This window comes from Oncorhynchus masou, chromosome 22 (assembly GCF_036934945.1).
Source record: "Oncorhynchus masou masou isolate Uvic2021 chromosome 22, UVic_Omas_1.1, whole genome shotgun sequence".
Taxonomy (NCBI): domain Eukaryota; kingdom Metazoa; phylum Chordata; class Actinopteri; order Salmoniformes; family Salmonidae; genus Oncorhynchus; species Oncorhynchus masou.
The window spans coordinates 21280418-21297876 of NC_088233.1; the positions used below are offsets into that span (position 1 = coordinate 21280418).

Sequence of the window (17459 nt, forward strand, 5' to 3'; positions counted from 1 at the left end):
TGTAGGCTTGATTACCAACAACGACGAGAAAGCCTACAGGGACGAGGTGAGGGCCCTCGGGGGTGTGGTGTCAGGAAAATAACTTCACACTCAACATCAACAAAACAACGGAGATGATCGTAGACTTCAGGAAACAGCAGAGGAAGGTGGAAAGTTTAAAGTTCTTCTGTGTACACATCACCGACAAACTGAAATGTTCCGCCTACACAGACAGTGTGGTGAAGAAAGCGCAGCAGCGCCTTTTCAACCTCAGGAGGCTGAATAAATTTGGCTTTTCACCTAAAACCCTCACAAACTTTTACAGATGCACAGTTGAGAGCATCCTGTCAGTCTGGTACAGCAACTGCACCCTCCTCAACCGAAAGGCTCTCCAGAGGGGCGGTGCGATCTGCACAACGCATCACCGGGGGCAAACTACCTGCCCTCCGGGACACACATAGCACCTGATGTCAAAGCTGGGACCGAAGAAGCTGTTTTACAGTCTCATCTCAAGGCCATCAGACTGTTAAACAGCCATCACTAACACAAAGAGGCTGCTGCCTACATACAGACTCGAAACATTGGCCACTGTAATAAATGGATCACTAGTCACTTTAAATAATTCCACTTTAATAATGTTTACATATCTTACATGTATATACTGTATTTATACTATCTATTGCATCTTGCCTATGCCACACGGCCATCGCTCATCCATATATTTATATGTAGATATTCTTACTCCATCCCTTTTAGATTTGTGTGTATTAGGTAGACTACTGGTTAGATATTACTGAACTGTCAGAACTAGAAGCGCAAGCATTTCGCTACACTCACATTAACATTTGCTAACCATGTATGTGACCAATAAAATTTGTTTTGAGTGTAATGTTTACTGTTTAAATGTTTTTTTTTATTTCACTTTTGTTTATCTATTTCACTTGCTTTGGCAATGTAAACATGTTTCCCATGCCAATAAAGATCCTTAAATTGAAATGATATTTGTACAACTGAATGCATTCAACTGGAATGTGTCTTCCAGATTTAACCCAACCCCTCTGAATTAGAGAGGTGCAGGGGGCTGCATTAATCGACATCCACGTCATCGGCACCCGGCGGTTCACTGCCTTGCTCAAGGGCAGAACGACTTTGTCAGCTTGGGGATTTGATCCAGCAATATTTTGGTTACTTGCGCAATGCTGCTACCCGCCAGGTTAGATGCCACCCCGATGAGGTGTGGCTTGATGCGGACATTACTGTTTAAAGGACAGCGGTACATTTTGAACCTGATCCCACAACCTTTTTTAAACAGGTCGTTTAGAACAGCACTTTTTCCGTTTAATTGAATGCTTATTGCTTGTTTTCGTACGTAGCCCTGAGCTTGTGTGCCCTTTTCCTGAGATTTTGCCATTTGAACTTACAGTATAGTTAGCAAAAGAGACAACTGATTTTCCCAACTATAATGCTGTCCTCTATCTGGCAAATTATTATATCTTGGTGCAACATAAGTAGAAGATTCGATCTTGCACAATTCACAATGTTTAAAAAAACATAATTACAGTAATTTTACAACCTCAATCTATCATACTAATTGGATTGATGGAATATAGTTTTAACCAATGCTCTGTAACTACAGTGAATTTACAACTATGTTATATAATTTGCAAAGTATGTAAATGTATGCACTCGCTACTGTAAATCGCTCTTTATAAGAGCGTTTGCTAAATTACTAAAATGAAAGTGCAAATATAAACTAACGCTCTGGGTTTAAAATATTATGGTATTTAATGAGGTGGGGGGGATTGGAACCAATCACACAATATATACTGTCAATTTACCTCACGGAATGTGGAAAGAGACAGTTTGTAATATGTTTAATCTAACAATATTGCGAGAAAGGGAAATGCTCTCTGTCTGTAGCCAATTGTTTACCATATGTAATAATTTTTCATGCATTTGCAACATCCTTGTGCTTGAGAGCATTTTACCCAGAGTACACCGGGAAACGGGCAGAGGAACATGGCGCAGGGTCGATGAGGAGGACGCTGAACAATTGAGGATTATATTCCGTGGATATTTCGGAGATCATGCTGAAATCCTAAAATGAGAATGTGAAATGGTTTCACTTCCGAAATCTTGGATATCTACCACTGCCCCTTTGATGAATAATAGGAAAACGCCTCTCAGGAATACCTGCAATTGCATTCATAAACATTTTTTTAGGACTTACAACCCCTGAGCATTGTTTTTTTATTCACAAACGTCACATTTTCATCTAAATATTACATGGGAAAATGGCTGAGAGAAATAAAATGATTATAGAGGTCCCACAAGGAGTTGATAGACTTCGAGTGGAGCATAAAAAGGTAAAACAATGAATTAGCTTGCTACTGTAGCTAACGTTACCTGGCTAGCGTGAGCTGTGCGTGTTGATCATTCAACATAATTTTGCAAATCGTTTTGCATTTTCGTGAGATGAGACCTAACATGCATTCTCTTTCAGCAGGTTGCATATTCATTTATGCGCGCGTTGCCTCTTCGACAGATCATTTATCGTGGACATTTTCTAAACCTTTTTTTTCTAGAAGCTTCCTTGAGGTAGCGGTCACATGTTGCTTGTTGTTTATTTCAGCGTGGATCCTGGACAAGCCATGTTGTGTACAACCATCGAGTATGCATAATCAAGTTTGTCAATTTCTCTGATATTGACCCATGTTTATCTATTTCAGCAAGTACAAAGCATGGAAAGGAAACAAATTAACCATGCACGTAACAATACACAAGCATTTCCTTGTGCGGCCGGCCTACTGCCCATTAAAAATTAACCTAGATTCAACATCCATAACTAACTACTTTAATCTTATCTAAATGTAAAGCGAATATCAATCCAAAGTGTAGGGCATTGATGACTGATGATGTTTAATAAAAGGCATTTACTGGCAATGCAAATGCAGTACAGGACAACAGTGAAGAAAGAACCAGCTAGCTAGCTACTGTTAGTCAGTTGGCAAAGTCATGTTCTTGTTGTGTTACATTAGAATTGGAGTCATGCAGTATGCAATTGAGGGCGCAACTTCATGCCTTTCAAATAGAAACATAGGCTAATGTGTTGGTGTTGGGACATGCTCTACCCAAAGTGTAGTACTGTAGTAGGCTACTTCCTGGTATGACATTTACATTTAAGTCATTTAGCAGACGCTCTTATCCAGAGCGACTTACAAATTGGACATTCATTGCAAAGTATGCAGATGCCCCTTCCTGCCCCCAGGTTGGTGCTCCTGTGTATGTAAGTATATACTGGGTGGTTCAGAAAAGCTTTTGATCCTTTTACATTTCGATACAATTCATCTTTGACAGCTGTTTAAACAAAATACTCTAAACTTCCCGATAATTTGCTTCTGTGTTGTTTTCCCCCAGTGAGTAAGTGTAAACAACTACAATGGAGGGGGTTCTTTTGACAGTTTTTTTTTTTTAGAGATAATAGAAATGCAAAGTTTGACCTAAATAATTGTCACTCTGTTAACAACAGGTGGTGCAAGGCTGCGAAGGTCAGATCCAGCACTGGTGAGTTTGTGTAGCGATTCCATGTAGTGACTATGGCATTGGAGTCAGCCACTACCACTCATACACACAGCATCTTGTGAGTTATGGTGCTACTGTGCTTCTAGATAACATTACTAGTTCCACCACGAGTCACTCACTACATCCTTGATAGGACATAGATAGATAGATAGATAGATAGATAGGCTAAATACAAGATCTATCTATCTATCTATCTATCTATCTATCTATCTATCTATCTATCTATCTATCTATCTATCTATCTATCTATGTGTCCTTTCAGGCGTGACCTGTAGATCAGGAAGGGCATGTGTAATGTTTTGTGTGTGTGCCATTTTTTAACTGAAATTAAAAAAACTTTGGACTTTCAGGGCGAAGGTAAAGGGTGACTATGAAACCCTTGAGGATCGACTCAAAACTCTTCCAGATCAGGTGTCCTATGACATCATGGTACGTTCCATCTTTCTCTTATCAAATCAAAGTTTATTGGTTGCGCACACAGGTTTGCAGATGTTATCGCAGGTGCAACAAAATGCAATTACAATAGACAAACCCCCCCACACAATAAAATCAATTATTAAGAAATGTCAGAACGAGCAATATCAATAAAAGAGTCCAGAGCATATATATAATATATATACAGTATTCAGACCCCTTCACTTTTACCACATTTTCTTACATTGCAGCCTTATTCCAAAAGGTATTAAATACATTTTTTCCATCAGTCTACATACAATATTACATCATGACAAAGCAACCTTTGTGATGAGATTTTAAATTGAGCTCAAGTGCATCTGGTTTCCATTGATCATCCTTGAGATGTTTCTCCAACTTGATTGGAGTCCACCTGAGGTAAATTAATTGGACATGATTTGGAAAGGCACACACCTTTCTATATAAGGCCCCACAGTTGACAGTGCATGTCAGAGCAAAAACCCCCCATGAGGTCAAAGCAATTGTCCATAGAGTGCAGAGATAGGTTTGTGTCTAGGCACAGATCTGGGAAAGGGTACCAAAAAATCTCTGCAACATTGAAGGTCTCCAAGAATACAGTGGCCTCCATCATTCTTCAATGGAAGAAGTTTGGAACCACCAAGACTCTTCCTAGAGCTGTCCACCTAGCCAAACTAATCAAGCAGGGGAGAAGGGCCTTGATCAGGGAGGTGACCAAGAACCTGATGGTCACTCTGACAGAGCTCCGGAGTTCCTCTGTGGAGATAGTTGCCCTTCTGGAAGGTTCTCCTATCTCTGCAGCACTCCACCAATCAGGCCTTTATGGTAGAGTGGCCAGACGACGCCACTCCTCAGTAAAAGGCACATGACAGCCCGCTTGGAGTTTGCCAAAAGGCATCGAATGACTCTCAGACCATGAGAAACAAGATTCTCTGGTCCTGATGAAACCAAGTTTGAACTCTGAGTCACGTCTGGAGGAAACTTGGCACCATTTCTACGGTGAAGCATGGTGGTGGCAGCATCATGCTGTGGGAGGTGTTTTTCAGCGGCAGGGACTGGGAGACTAGTCAGGATAAAGGGAAAAATGAGCAGAGCAAATTAAAGAGAGGTCCTTGATGAAAACAAGCTCCATAGCACTCAGGACCTCAGACTGGGACGACGGTTCACCTTCGAACATGACAACGACCCTAAGCAGACAGCCATGACAATGCAGGAGTGGCTTCTGGACAAGTCTCAATGTCCTTGAGTGACCGAGCCAGAGCCCGGACTTGAACCCGATCGAACATCTCAGGAGAGACCTGAAAATAGCTGTGCAGCCATGCTCCCCATCCAACCTGACAGAGCGTGAGAGGATCAGCAGAGAAGAATGGGATGAAATCCCCAAATACAGGTGTGCGCAGCTTGTAGCGTCATACCCAAGAAGACTCAAGGCTGTAATTGCTGCCAAAGGTGCTTCAACGGAGTACTGAGTAAAGGGTCTGAATACTTTTGTAAATGTAATATTTCTGATTTTAATAAATTTGCTAAACTTTATTAACCTGTTTTTGCTTTTTCATTATGGTGTAATGTGTGTAGATTGAGGGGGAATTTAAAAATAAAAATAAACAATTTTGTGTTAAGGCTAACATTTTTTTAGTTAAGGGGTCTGAATACTTTCTGAAGGCACTGTGTGTATATCTAATGTATGGACAGCATATGATTAGAAAAAGGTGTGTATGGCAGTAGTTGTACAGGATGAGCCATGACTAGAATACTATATACAGTGCCTTGCGAAAGTATTCGGCCCCCTTGAACTTTGTGACCTTTTGCCACATTTCAGGCTTCAAACATAAAAATATAAAACTGTATTTTTTGTGAAGAATCAACAACAAGTCCGACACAATCATGAAGTGGAACGACATTTATTGGATATTTCATACTTAACAAATCAAAAACTGAAAAATTGGGCGTGCAAAATTATTCAGCCCCCTTAAGTTAATACTTTGTAGTGCCACCTTTTGCTGCGATTACAGCTGTAAGTCGCTTGGGGTATGTCTATCAGTTTTGCACATCGAGAGACTGAAATTTTTTCCCATTCCTCCTTGCAAAGCAGCTTGAGCTCAGTGAGTGAGGTTGGATGGAGAGCATTTGTGAACAGCAGTTTTCAGTTCTTTCCACAGATTCTCGATTGGATTCAGGTCTGGACTTTGACTTGGCCATTCTAACACCTGGATATGTTTATTTTTGAACCATTACATTGTAGATTTTGCTTTATGTTTTGGATCATTGTCTTGTTGGAAGATAAATCTCCGTCCCAGTCTCAGGTCTTTTGCAGACTCCATCAGGTTTTCTTCCAGAATGGTCCTGTATTTGGCTCCATCCATCTTCCCATCAATTTTAACCATCTTCCCTGTCCCTGCTGAAGAAAAGCAGGCCCAAACCATGATGCTGCCACCACCATGTTTGACAGTGGGTACGGTGTGTTCAGGGTGATGAGCTGTGTTGCTTTTACGCCAAACATAACGTTTTGCATTGTTGCCAAAAAGTTCAATTTTGGTTTCATCTGACCAGAGCACCTTCTTCCACATGTTTGGTGTGTCTCCCAGGTGGCTTGTGGCAAACTTTAAACGACACTTTTTATGGATATCTTTAAGAAATTGCTTTCTTCTTGCCACTCTTCCATAAAGGCCAGATTTGTGCAATATACGACTGATTGTTGTCCTATGGACAGTCTCCCACCTCAGCTGTAGATCTCTGCAGGTCATCCAGAGTGATCATGGGCCTCTTGGCTGCATCTCTGATCAGTCTTCTCCTTGTATGAGCTGAAAGTTTAGAGGGACGGCCAAGTCTTGGTAGATTTGCAGTGGTCTGATACTCCTTCCATTTCAATATTATCGCTTGCACAGTGCTCCTTGGGATGTTTAAAGCTTGGGAAATCTTTTTGTATCCAAATCCGGCTTTTAAACTTCTTCACAACAGCATCTCGGACCTGCCTGGTGTGTTCCTTGTTCTTCATGATGCTCTCTGCGCTTTTAACGGACCTCTGAGACTATCACAGTGCAGGTGCATTTATACGGAGACTTGATTACACACAGGTGGATTGTATTCATCATCATTAGTCATTTAGGTTAACATTGGATCATTCAGAGATCCTCACTGAACTTCTGGAGAGAGTTTGCTGCACTGAAAGTAAAGGGGCTGAATAATTTTGCACGCCCGATTTTTCAGTTTTTGATTTGTTAAAAAAGTTTGAAATATCCAATAAATGTTGTTCCACTTCATGATTGTGTCCCACTTGTTGTTGATTCTTCACAAAAAAATACAGTTTTATATCTTTATGTTTGAAGCCTGAAATGTGGCAAACGGTCGCAAAGTTCAAAGGGGCCGAATACTTTCGCAAGGCACTGTATATCCTAACCGTAGCAGGTAGCCTAGCTAACTAGGTGAAAAATCTGTCTGTTCCCTTGAGCAAGGCGCTTAACCCTAATTGCTTCAGGGTTGCCATTGATAATAGCTGAGGGTTTCTTAGCTATTATCAACAGCGACAAATACATTAACAATTCAGACTTGTCCATGTGTGAAATAGGATAAATGTAAGCACCCATATACAAAGTGGATAAAACCAAAAATTTTTTTCAGCAGTATGAAATTATACTGGAAATGTGAAATGCAAATTTGGCTAGAAAACAGGGTGACTGTGTCTGTCGGCGCCATCTTGTCCAGTCAAATGCAGTAAATGCACTGGAGAGTGAGTTTCCAGAGCAGGGTATTATTTACAGTTTGTTATGAGGTGTGTCGAGTGAATTCCCAAACCATTGTCCCCTCTTTATCTGGAGCGAAAACACAGCAGTTAATACAGCGAGATGGGTGCTTTTGAGATGTTTACACATGGTGTGTTGTAGGGAAGGCCTTATCTTTCACTATCAGTTTCTATTGTCCTTTTCTTTCAGCTATTCAGCTTCACTTTTAGTTTGTACAAAAGTATGCATAACCATGTTTAAATTGCCCTAATATACAGTGCCAGTCAAAAGTTTGGACACACCTACTCATTACTCATTCTCGGTGCGAGAGGCATCACTACAGAACCTGGTTCGATTCCAGGCTGTTTCACAACCGGCCGTGATTGGGAGTCCCATAGGGCGGCTCGCAATTGGCCCAGCGTCGTCCGGGTTAGGGTTTGGCCGGAGTAGGCTGTCATTATGAATAATATTTGTTCTTAACTGATGTGCTTAGTTAAACATTTAATAAATAAAATGCATATGGAATCATGTAGTAACCAAAAAATTGTTAAATCAAAATAGATTTTAGATTCTTCAAAGTAGCCACCCTTTGCCTTGATGACAGCTTTTCACATTCTTGCCATTCTCCCAACCAGCTTCATGAGGTAGTCACCTGGAATGCATTTCAATTACATTGTAAAAAAAATCTTTAGGACCCCTTTCTCAATACTTAGGTCACTTTTTCAAAACTCTTCACACAGTTCTCCTAACCAACTTTCAGCTTGGCACAGCAGTTAATTTCACATCCAAAATTCACTAAAACTACCAAAACACTCCATACATGTCTCAGATTAACTCATTATTCCATAACACTCACAAAGTTTGTCTCCCAACAAGAACACTTTGTCACACGAAAAACAATGACCTAAAAACACTAACTACAGGTAGCATTACCAAAAAAGAATGACACCTCTACTGTTTAGAATTCACTCCAGTATATGTTACAGGAATGAATCAGACATGATGCAATATGCTTCAATATGTTTTATGTAATATTTTGGCATTGAGTGATTCCAAAATACAATAATTTGTATATACACCATCTACAGATACAGTAGAAATGCTAGTCCACAGGTTCTCCTCCACATCACATCTTATGTCATCTTGGGCAATACACCTAGGAAATAATATTTTGGCATGCCTGGTCCATCCCTGGCAATCTTCTGCAGATATGTCCAGGCATCCAGCATTCATTGCGTCCAGGAGGGACATTTGATCATGTGGATGGTGGTCATAAACCTTCCAACTCCATGAGGAAAATAATTCCTCTATGGGGTTGAGGAATGGAGAGTAAGGTGAGAGGAAAAGGGACACCATCCTGGGATGAGCTGCAAACCACTCTGTGACTGCACGTGAGTGGTGAGATACCACATTGTCCCATACAATTACAAACGTTGGCCGATTTCGCCTCACTGCAACACTTTTCTCACCTGGCACAACCCTTCCATAGATGTCATCCAGGAATGAAAGGAGACGCTCGGTGTTGTATGGCCCAATTAGCGGTTTGTGTAACAACAGGGGATATTGCTGCACACATTGTGATATTGGCACCCCTCTGGCCCGGGACATCCACTGTGGCTCTTTTCCCAATCACATTCCTTCCTCGCTTCCGTGTTTTAGCCAAGTTGAAACTAGCCTCATCCACAAAGATGAATATGTGGGCTGTTTGCCTGGCTTCAATCTCCATGACTCTCTCAAATAAATCCACACGGTAACATAAGATTTAGGCTATTATGGTAGTTTACATTATACCTAAAAACATGCCATGTTTTTCAAAACCAGTTCTGTATTTTATAGTCATCTTACCTGGACATATTGGTTCCTGAGTTGCTTGACTCTTTCAGAGTTCCTCTCAAAGGGGACAGTGTACAACTGCTTCATCCCGAATTGATGTTGTTTCAGGACTCTAGAAATAGTTGTTATGCTTACGTTGTGAATATTTCCAAATGTAATGTTGTCCGCCAACTGTCCCGAATCTCTGTGAGTTTTATGTCATTGTTTCTGATGACCATATCAACGATTACAGTTTCCTGCACAGCAGTGAAATCCTACCTCTCCCACCTGTGGGATGTAACCGTTGTGTCATAGGCAGAAATACAAAAACAATTACACACAAGTGGGTTTGGAGGCTTTGCTCAATTTACTTCTAAAATGTGCAGAATGTCCCCTTGCAGAATGCACATCTTACGTGTTGTTTTGCCAGAAATGTCTCACAATAGATTCCACTGTTGAGCGTTGCAGATTTGGCTGCACACTCAGACCAGCCTCTCTCATTGATAGACCATGATTTATTACATGATCAATTATAGTATCCCTAATCTCATCTGAGACTACAGCTCTTGATCTTCCACTCAGTCTTCTTCCACCACGCACATGTACTCCTCTCCCTCCCTCTCCCAGCCACTTCTCTATCTCTGGCTGGGTCCATGTTTACATTACCGTCCAGCATTATTCATATGATGTCCCCTTTTGTGTAGATGGTAATGAAATTGAAAGACTAACACCTGGGTAGGTGTTCAGCTACAATGGGAATCAGCTGTGGTTGGTCTAATTGTTTTGATAGTATTTAATTGTTTTATACTTGGAATATATTTCAATACGCTATTACTGTAGAAATATAGCAAATTGATGTCTTATTCAATTTTGTGTTATGTTAGGTTTTGAACTAAACATAAACATTTGCAAATTGGCCTGTAGGTACATAGAGTTTTGGTGGTGCTTGTGTCTGAGTGAGAAAATAATTCATGAAATTTGAAAGATTTAGTCATTGAATGCATTTTGTGCCAAAGCCCACATAGACTGCTGCTGTGCTTACTGTGTGAAGAGCTTTGAAAAAGCTACCTAAGTATTGAGAAATGGGTTCTAGATTGTTAAAAACTGTAATATTTGTGGATTTTTTTTCCCCTTAATGCGTATTAGCCAATCAGTTGTGTTGTGACAAGGTAGGGGTGGTATACAGAAGATAGCATATTCGGTAAAAGACCAAGTCCATATTATGGCAAGAACAACTGAAATAAGCAAAAAGAGAGTCCATCATTACTTTAAGACATAAAGGTCAGTCAAGGAGAACAGATGATCTCTGCATGTGTGATTCCCGCCGTGAATCATGGAGGTATGGGGGTGCTTTGCTGGTGACACTGTCTGTGATTTATTTATAATTCAAAGAACACTTAACCAGCATGGCTACCACTGCATTCTGCAGGGATACGCCACCCCATCTGGTTTGCGCTTAGTGGGACTATCATTTGTTTTTCAACAGGACAATGACCCAACACAGTTCTAGGCTGTGTAAGGGCTATTTTGGAGGAGATTGCTGGGCCAATTGTGCGCCGCCCTATGGGACTCCCAATCACGGCCGGTTGTGATACAGACTGGAATCAAACCAGGGTCTGTAGTGATGCCTCGAGCACCGAGATGCAGTGCCTTAGGCTGCTGCGCCATTATTTAATAGTTTTGATGTCTTCACTTTTATTCTACAATGTAAAAATAAAGAAAAACCCTTGAATTAGTAGATTTGTCCAAACGTTTGACTGGTACTGTCGCATGACCCGGTGGTTGGTGCTTATTTATAAACCCTCTTAGGTTTCACTCCTCCCTATCTGAGATATTTACTGCAGCCCTCATCCTCCACATACAACACCCGTTCTGCCAGTCACATTCTGTTAAAGGACTGGAACGACCTGCAACAAACACTCAAACCGGACAGTTTTTTTTATCTTAATCTCTTCATTCAAAGACTCAATCATGGACACTTACTGACAGTTGTGGCTGCTTTGCATGATGTATTGTTGTCTCTACCTTCTTGCCCTTTGTGCTGTTGTCTGTGCCCAATAATGTTTGTACCGTATTTTGTCATGTTACAAAGATGTGTTGCTACCATGCTGTGTTGTCATGTGTTGTTGCCATGCGATGCTGTTGTCTTAGGTCTCTCTTTATGTAGTGTTGTCTCCTCGTGATGTCTGTTTTGTCCTATATATTATAGGAGGCCTTTTGCCTTTTGGTAGGCCGTCATTGTGAATAAGAATTTCTTCTTAATAACTGACTTGCCTAGTTAAATAAAGGTTAAATAAAGTACTGTATATATAACAAAAATTCAATAAAAACGATTGAAAGTCAAGTTGAAAGTTGAACTCAACTTGAATAATGCAAGTTGATCTCCTTCTCCTCTTCTGTAACAGGTGCCATTTGGCCCTCTGGCCTTCATGCCTGGGAAGCTGGTCCATACCAATGAGATCACCGTGCTGCTGGGGGACAACTGGTTTGCAAAGTGCTCTGCCAAGCAGGCCCAGAAGCTCGTGGAGCACAGGAAGAAATGTGCGTTTGTTTTGGAAGCCATTTAGAATTTTCTCAGATAGCATGGCACCATGCCCAACTCTGACACCCACATAACTAATATTATTAAACAAACGAGAGAATTCCTCAATTGTATGCCTATATATTGTTTCGCAATGTATGCTAGTGATAATTCTTATTGAGAAAGATTGAGGTAATGTTTTCAATGTCTTCTCAACACTACCACGGTTCATCCAGCAGGGGGGTTGTTGTCATGGACTTGCTGTCAGACAAACCGAGAAAGAGGTGATCACTCAGTTCAAACTAAACGTTGAATGGCTACTTATTTTGTGAATACATGGGTTGTTAGAATGTTTGATACAGTTTCTGATGGACCATTATGTATCAAATTACAATTGCATTAGCAAATAAGTAATAACACACAGTCATCTTGGTCATAATTTGTAATACTGCAAGTTCATTTCTATTGAAAATGCAGAATTATGTTCAGATTGCTATTTGTTGGTTACTCATTGATTTTGGCCATCTGCAATTATTTTGTCACAATATGTCCAGACTTAAACCCTCCTGCCAAAGAGTTTTTTCCCCTTCACTCCCCTTTGGTATTCACTCTGCACCCGAAAAAGCTCTTTAATATATAGCGTCAGATGGGCCTAAATAACAATGTGTGATGATGATGATGCGACCATTATTAGACTGGTGTTTACCTGAAGCGTGAATGTGACATAACCTTCCCTGACCCTGCCCAGACCGCTTTTACACAACTAAGTGCCATAATGCAAACATGGATCGCTGAGATCTGTCAAACAGCCCCGCTGAGTTGTCAGGCCGTCCGCGTTTGACCTTTCCCCAACGTTTCGAGAGTACGGCTGAAGGCTCGCTGTTGCCATGGCAACGGTGCCCCTGCTGCCATTAGCGAACGGGGGTTTAATTGTTGTGAAGCTTTAATGATCCGAAGTAGCACCGAGGGCATGCGATGTTATGAACTGTTTGTCATAAATTTTTTTTTACTGTGTTAAGAGTTTAACCCCTTGTTGGCGGATTTTTCTATTCCATCACACAATATTTGTGCTTTGTCTTTTAGATGTAAATAGTGCGCTGGATGACTTGCACAAGACGAGGAAGGACTTTGAAGCCAGAGTTGGGTTTACAGAGGATCTAGAAAAACTCTCAGGCGTAAGTGTAATTACAGTGATAATAAAGAGTTTTTAGGATCCTCTTCAGCCAGCTTATCTGATAGACAACTCCCTGTGCAGAAAATCTATTTATATGATCATATATTTTAAACACACACACACTTATACCCTTCTCTGTTTCCTCAGGCTAAAGGGGACTATGTGGACATCAGAGAAGAGGTTGGAAGTATTGAAGAAATGGTCAGCAAAGGAAAGCTGCGTGTGGCTCTTAAGCCCCACTCTAAGCCCAAGATGGAGGCTGTTGTGAAGATAGAGGAGGAAGAGGAGGAGGAGGACGAAGAGGGCAGTGGAGAGGGAGATGGAGGGAGCAGGAGAAGAGTGCTGTCCGAGGAGGAGCTATGGGCCAGACTGGATGAGCTGGAAGCGCAGGAGGAGCAGGAAGAGGAGCATCACCGGTAGAGTTAAATACACACACACACAAAAATGCATAGATGTTCAAATTGAGGAGTAATTCAGCGCCACTCTATCCACCTTCACGCCTGTGTTTCATTACAAAATATAGTGAAGATTAGATTTCTCCTGGCTTGATACTTTGTTTCTATTGTTTTCAGACGGTTTGACAGTGCAGACACCAATGGCAACGATGACACAACATCCTCTGAGGAAGAGAAGGAGGGAGATAGCGGCAGCCATCATCGTGTCAATGGACATGATGAGAGGAGCAAAGGCAGGGCGTTTGTGCCTTACAACGGCAGCCAACTCAACAGTACAGCTCAGTCAACCAGGGAGGGGGAGGAGGAGGAGGAAGATGAAGCAGAGGAGGAGGAAGGCGACTGTTTGCCTACCATCTATTTCTCTCATACGGTGGAACCTAAGAAGGTCAGTGTGTATGAAGCGTATTAATCTCATCGCAGTCAACCATTATGTTATTTGAGCTATGTAAATCAATTTACTTCATCTCACTCTCTCTCCAGGTGAGGATAAACACAGGGAAGAACACCATGTTGAAGTTCAGTGAGCTGAAAGAACAGAAGCAGCAAGCCAAGAGGAAAAAGAAGAACGGCACCAGCAATGGTCACTCTCACCACGGGCTCCACAACATCACTACACCCACAGACCTCTACAGGTACACACAGGCTACACATCAATCGTTAAATGTTTGGTTGGTATGAACTTTTGGCAACATTTTGGATCAAATGTAAAAATGGCATATGGAATGGTGTTTACTCTGAATGTTTCCAGATTTCTTTATTCTGATTTGGTATGGTGTCTGTCTATTAACAAGTTCTGTGATCTGATTGGGTATAATGGCTGACTGGGTGTATGTTTGTGGCCTTTTGTCAGGTTGTTTGTGGATGTGAAGAACGGCGAGCCCATCCCCAGGAAGTCAATCTTGAAGTCCCGGAGCAGAGAGAGCAGTGTGTGTAGTGACACCAGTGAGAGCAGCGCTGCCGACTTCGAGGAGCGGCGGACGTTTGGACGCACTCTGAGCCATGACGAGAACACATACAGCGACACCAGTGACGGCATCACGGAGGAGGACAGCCCCACCGGGGTCCTCCTACATCCCACCAGCAGCTTTCAGGTAAACTCAGCTGGTCCTGATTCAATACTCCATCAATATTATAATACTGTAAAGATCTTCAATTCAGTGCCAACAACTTTATTTGTCCCTTTAGGGAAATTCTTATTACAGCAACAGCCGTGCTTCAGACACATACAACAAACCGGCACAGATACAATAAATAGACAAGAAACATGAGAGATAATGATTTAAATGTACAGTGCAATAAATACGATCATCGATATAAAACGTGCAAGAGACAGGGGTGATTAGTTCACAATTTCTTTGAACTTAAATAAATGCTTAGATCAGGAGTGGTCTATGTCCTGCCAAGTTTACAGCATCACATTAACCACCATCTTATTCTTTGTCATTGATCCAGGCCTTTTCAGGCACGGTGGTTGAGAAGGAGCCCATTCCCTTGTCGATCCCCCAATTCACCATTGCTCTGCCAGCGCTGCCCACCATCCCAGAGAGGAAACTGGAGGAGGTGGCCCCCGAGGCCCCCCGAGAGGCCCCAAAGAGGGTGTCCAAGTTCAAAACTGCCCGGCTGCAGCAGAAGTGACCCAGAAGAGCCAGTCTCCAGGATCCACACTACAGGCTCCTTTTTTAACATTGATTTTCTATGCCAACACTTTTTTGAGTTGGACAGACCGTGAACCCACCCTATGATCTGCCATCCCTCTTCTTTTTTTGGCATCACTCTTCAAGCCTCTCTTCTTCTCTTTCATAATGCTTTTCCTGTTAGTACACATTGCAATATAAACAATTTGCCCAACTTTGTTTCTCAACAAAGCATAACTTTGTTGAGAAAGCAACCCAACACACTCACTCTTAACCATTTACCTGCCTTGTATAATGGAACATCAAGCTTTTTAGCAAATAGCCCCGTTATTTATGAATTAGTACTTCACCGCAATATGTTTTTAAGTAAAGAGGTAGTTTATTTAGAGCCCTCATCCTCCAACATTATGGCACTACATTAGTCAACACTGCCTAGGTGTACATTTTATGGTGGTTGATCTTGTGTCAGTGTCTTGACTATACTCTGACAAAGCCAGTAGTTTACAACTCTATTCATTGTTTGATCCATGATTTTGCCTGCTATGCTAAGACGACATACTCTGCATCATTCAATTTATTTTTGCCTTTTCCTTTCTTAATTATTCTACGACAGGGTCAGATGTCAACTTCCCTTTATTTCCTCAAATCCCCTTGTACCTGCCTATTGAATGTATGTCCACCTCTGTGACCAGCTTTATGTCAAAAATAAATATTGTTGTAAACTGGAATTAAAATAAAAGATTTTTGGACAAAGTCAGGTGTTACTCCCCTTGGGGTAGATTTTCTCAAACCTTATTTCCAATCCTCACTAAGAACAAGACAGACCAACAGAAAAGTTGTACATACGCAGTAGAAAACCTGCTGAGTGTCAACTATTCAACATGCACAATTGTCGGGAAATAACCAAGATGACGGCTGATGTTCTATGGTCAGATGTGATAGGATGGCCATCCACTGCTGATGTACGTGTTGGTCTGTCCTGTCCATGACACAGGTATGCCACATGTATTGACAATGTTGAACCACAATGACCAGCAATAGATCATCTCTCCTATGTAAAATGACTTGCCAACTCTATTTTTGTACCACCTTTTCATATGGCTGCTGTTTCGGCTGGGAATTCTGCATCTGTGAGCTCCATCCTTCCAGATTCGCTGTAATTAAAGTTGCACCTTGTGAGTTTGAAAAGCTATCACTAGCTGCTCGCTAAGTAGCGAGAGTGCAGGGTTCGATAAGCAGCTTTTAAACTGGTCCTTAGTTGATTCCCCCTCGTCAGGATTAGGGCTGCAATAGGAAAAATCTATCCAGGTAGCATGAGACAGATTAGCTAATGCTTAACATGGTTGAGCGCTGGCTAGACACAGATCATTGGACTTAAAAAGCTTTGAAGGTATATGTTGGAACATGTACTTAACATTTCAAAGAGATCTAGAGGAACACGTTAATAATTGAAAACAATAGAGAGATCTACATTGCCGGGTTTAAAGAGGATTTAAGAGTTAGGTTATTTAGGATCTCCTTGCAGAGACGAGCAGGTATTGTTGACCAGACAGATGCTCAGAGAAGAAGCTCTTGCTCCCAGCTACAAATGTCATGGGGCATTAAACTATTCCTTGCTGTACACCTGGGCCGGTTTCATGGACCGAGATAAAGCCTACTCCTGTACTTAAAACTATGTTCTATAGAGAATTGCTGCTTTTAAATGTAGTTGGGCATAATCTTGGTCTATGAAATATCCCCTGAAGTATTAAATCAACATGTTTCTATACTATAAGTATGCACACACTCACTTGTTCTTGAATCTATTTAACATTCAAACAATCTTAGGTCAAATAGTTCATTTTTCATAGACCTCTGCAAATGGTGTCAGAGTGCACCAGCAGCTAACGTCAGTACATTGAGACTATACATTTTCTATAATAAATAAGTAGAATGCCTGAGGATGTATGCACAATTTGTGCATATATTGTGAGTGTGGTTATTTTATAAATGAACTCCCTCTCTCTATTTGAAAATAATCCAGTGAGAAAGTCATTGGGATGACAGCAGTGTGATGGATGTTACACGCATCCAATTAAGATTTCTGAAAAGAAGCCTCTGAGCACTCTAAGCACTTATACAGCTGAATCACAAGTCAGAGCTTTCCCAATG

At 41.3% G+C, this 17459-nt stretch overlaps 1 protein-coding gene across 3 annotated transcripts; it reads left to right on the forward strand.

The window, feature by feature from the left end:
• Positions 1-1981: 1981 nt before the first annotated feature.
• Positions 1982-16065, forward strand: LOC135509171 (unconventional prefoldin RPB5 interactor 1-like). 3 transcript variants are annotated; one of them, XM_064929602.1, is made up of 11 exons: positions 2298-2345; positions 2483-3265; positions 3509-3543; positions 3912-3990; positions 11930-12065; positions 13129-13220; positions 13367-13635; positions 13792-14059; positions 14155-14306; positions 14525-14765; positions 15127-16065. In XM_064929602.1, the coding sequence occupies exons 2-11, from the start codon at positions 3146-3148 to the stop codon at positions 15307-15309; spliced, it is 1575 nt and encodes a 524-aa protein (XP_064785674.1). In that variant the 5' UTR covers positions 2298-2345; positions 2483-3145; the 3' UTR covers positions 15310-16065. The 3 variants fall into 3 exon arrangements, with proteins under 3 accessions (XP_064785673.1, XP_064785675.1, XP_064785674.1); XM_064929601.1 differs by having other exon boundaries at positions 1982-3265; XM_064929603.1 differs by lacking the exon at positions 2483-3265 and having other exon boundaries at positions 1982-2345.
• The last annotated feature ends 1394 nt before the right edge of the window (positions 16066-17459 follow it).

What these genes read in the sequence shown, in the direction of transcription:
- LOC135509171 (XM_064929601.1), top strand. Translation starts at nt 3,146, where the DNA reads ATGACATTTACATTTAAGTCATTTAGCAGACGCTCTTATCCAGAGCGA. An exon ending in ATCTAGAAAAACTCTCAGGC is followed by an intron (nt 13,221 to 13,366) that starts GTAAGTGTAATT and finishes CTGTTTCCTCAG; the next exon opens with GCTAAAGGGGACTATGTGGA. An exon ending in ACACCCACAGACCTCTACAG is followed by an intron (nt 14,307 to 14,524) that starts GTACACACAGGC and finishes GCCTTTTGTCAG; the next exon opens with GTTGTTTGTGGATGTGAAGA.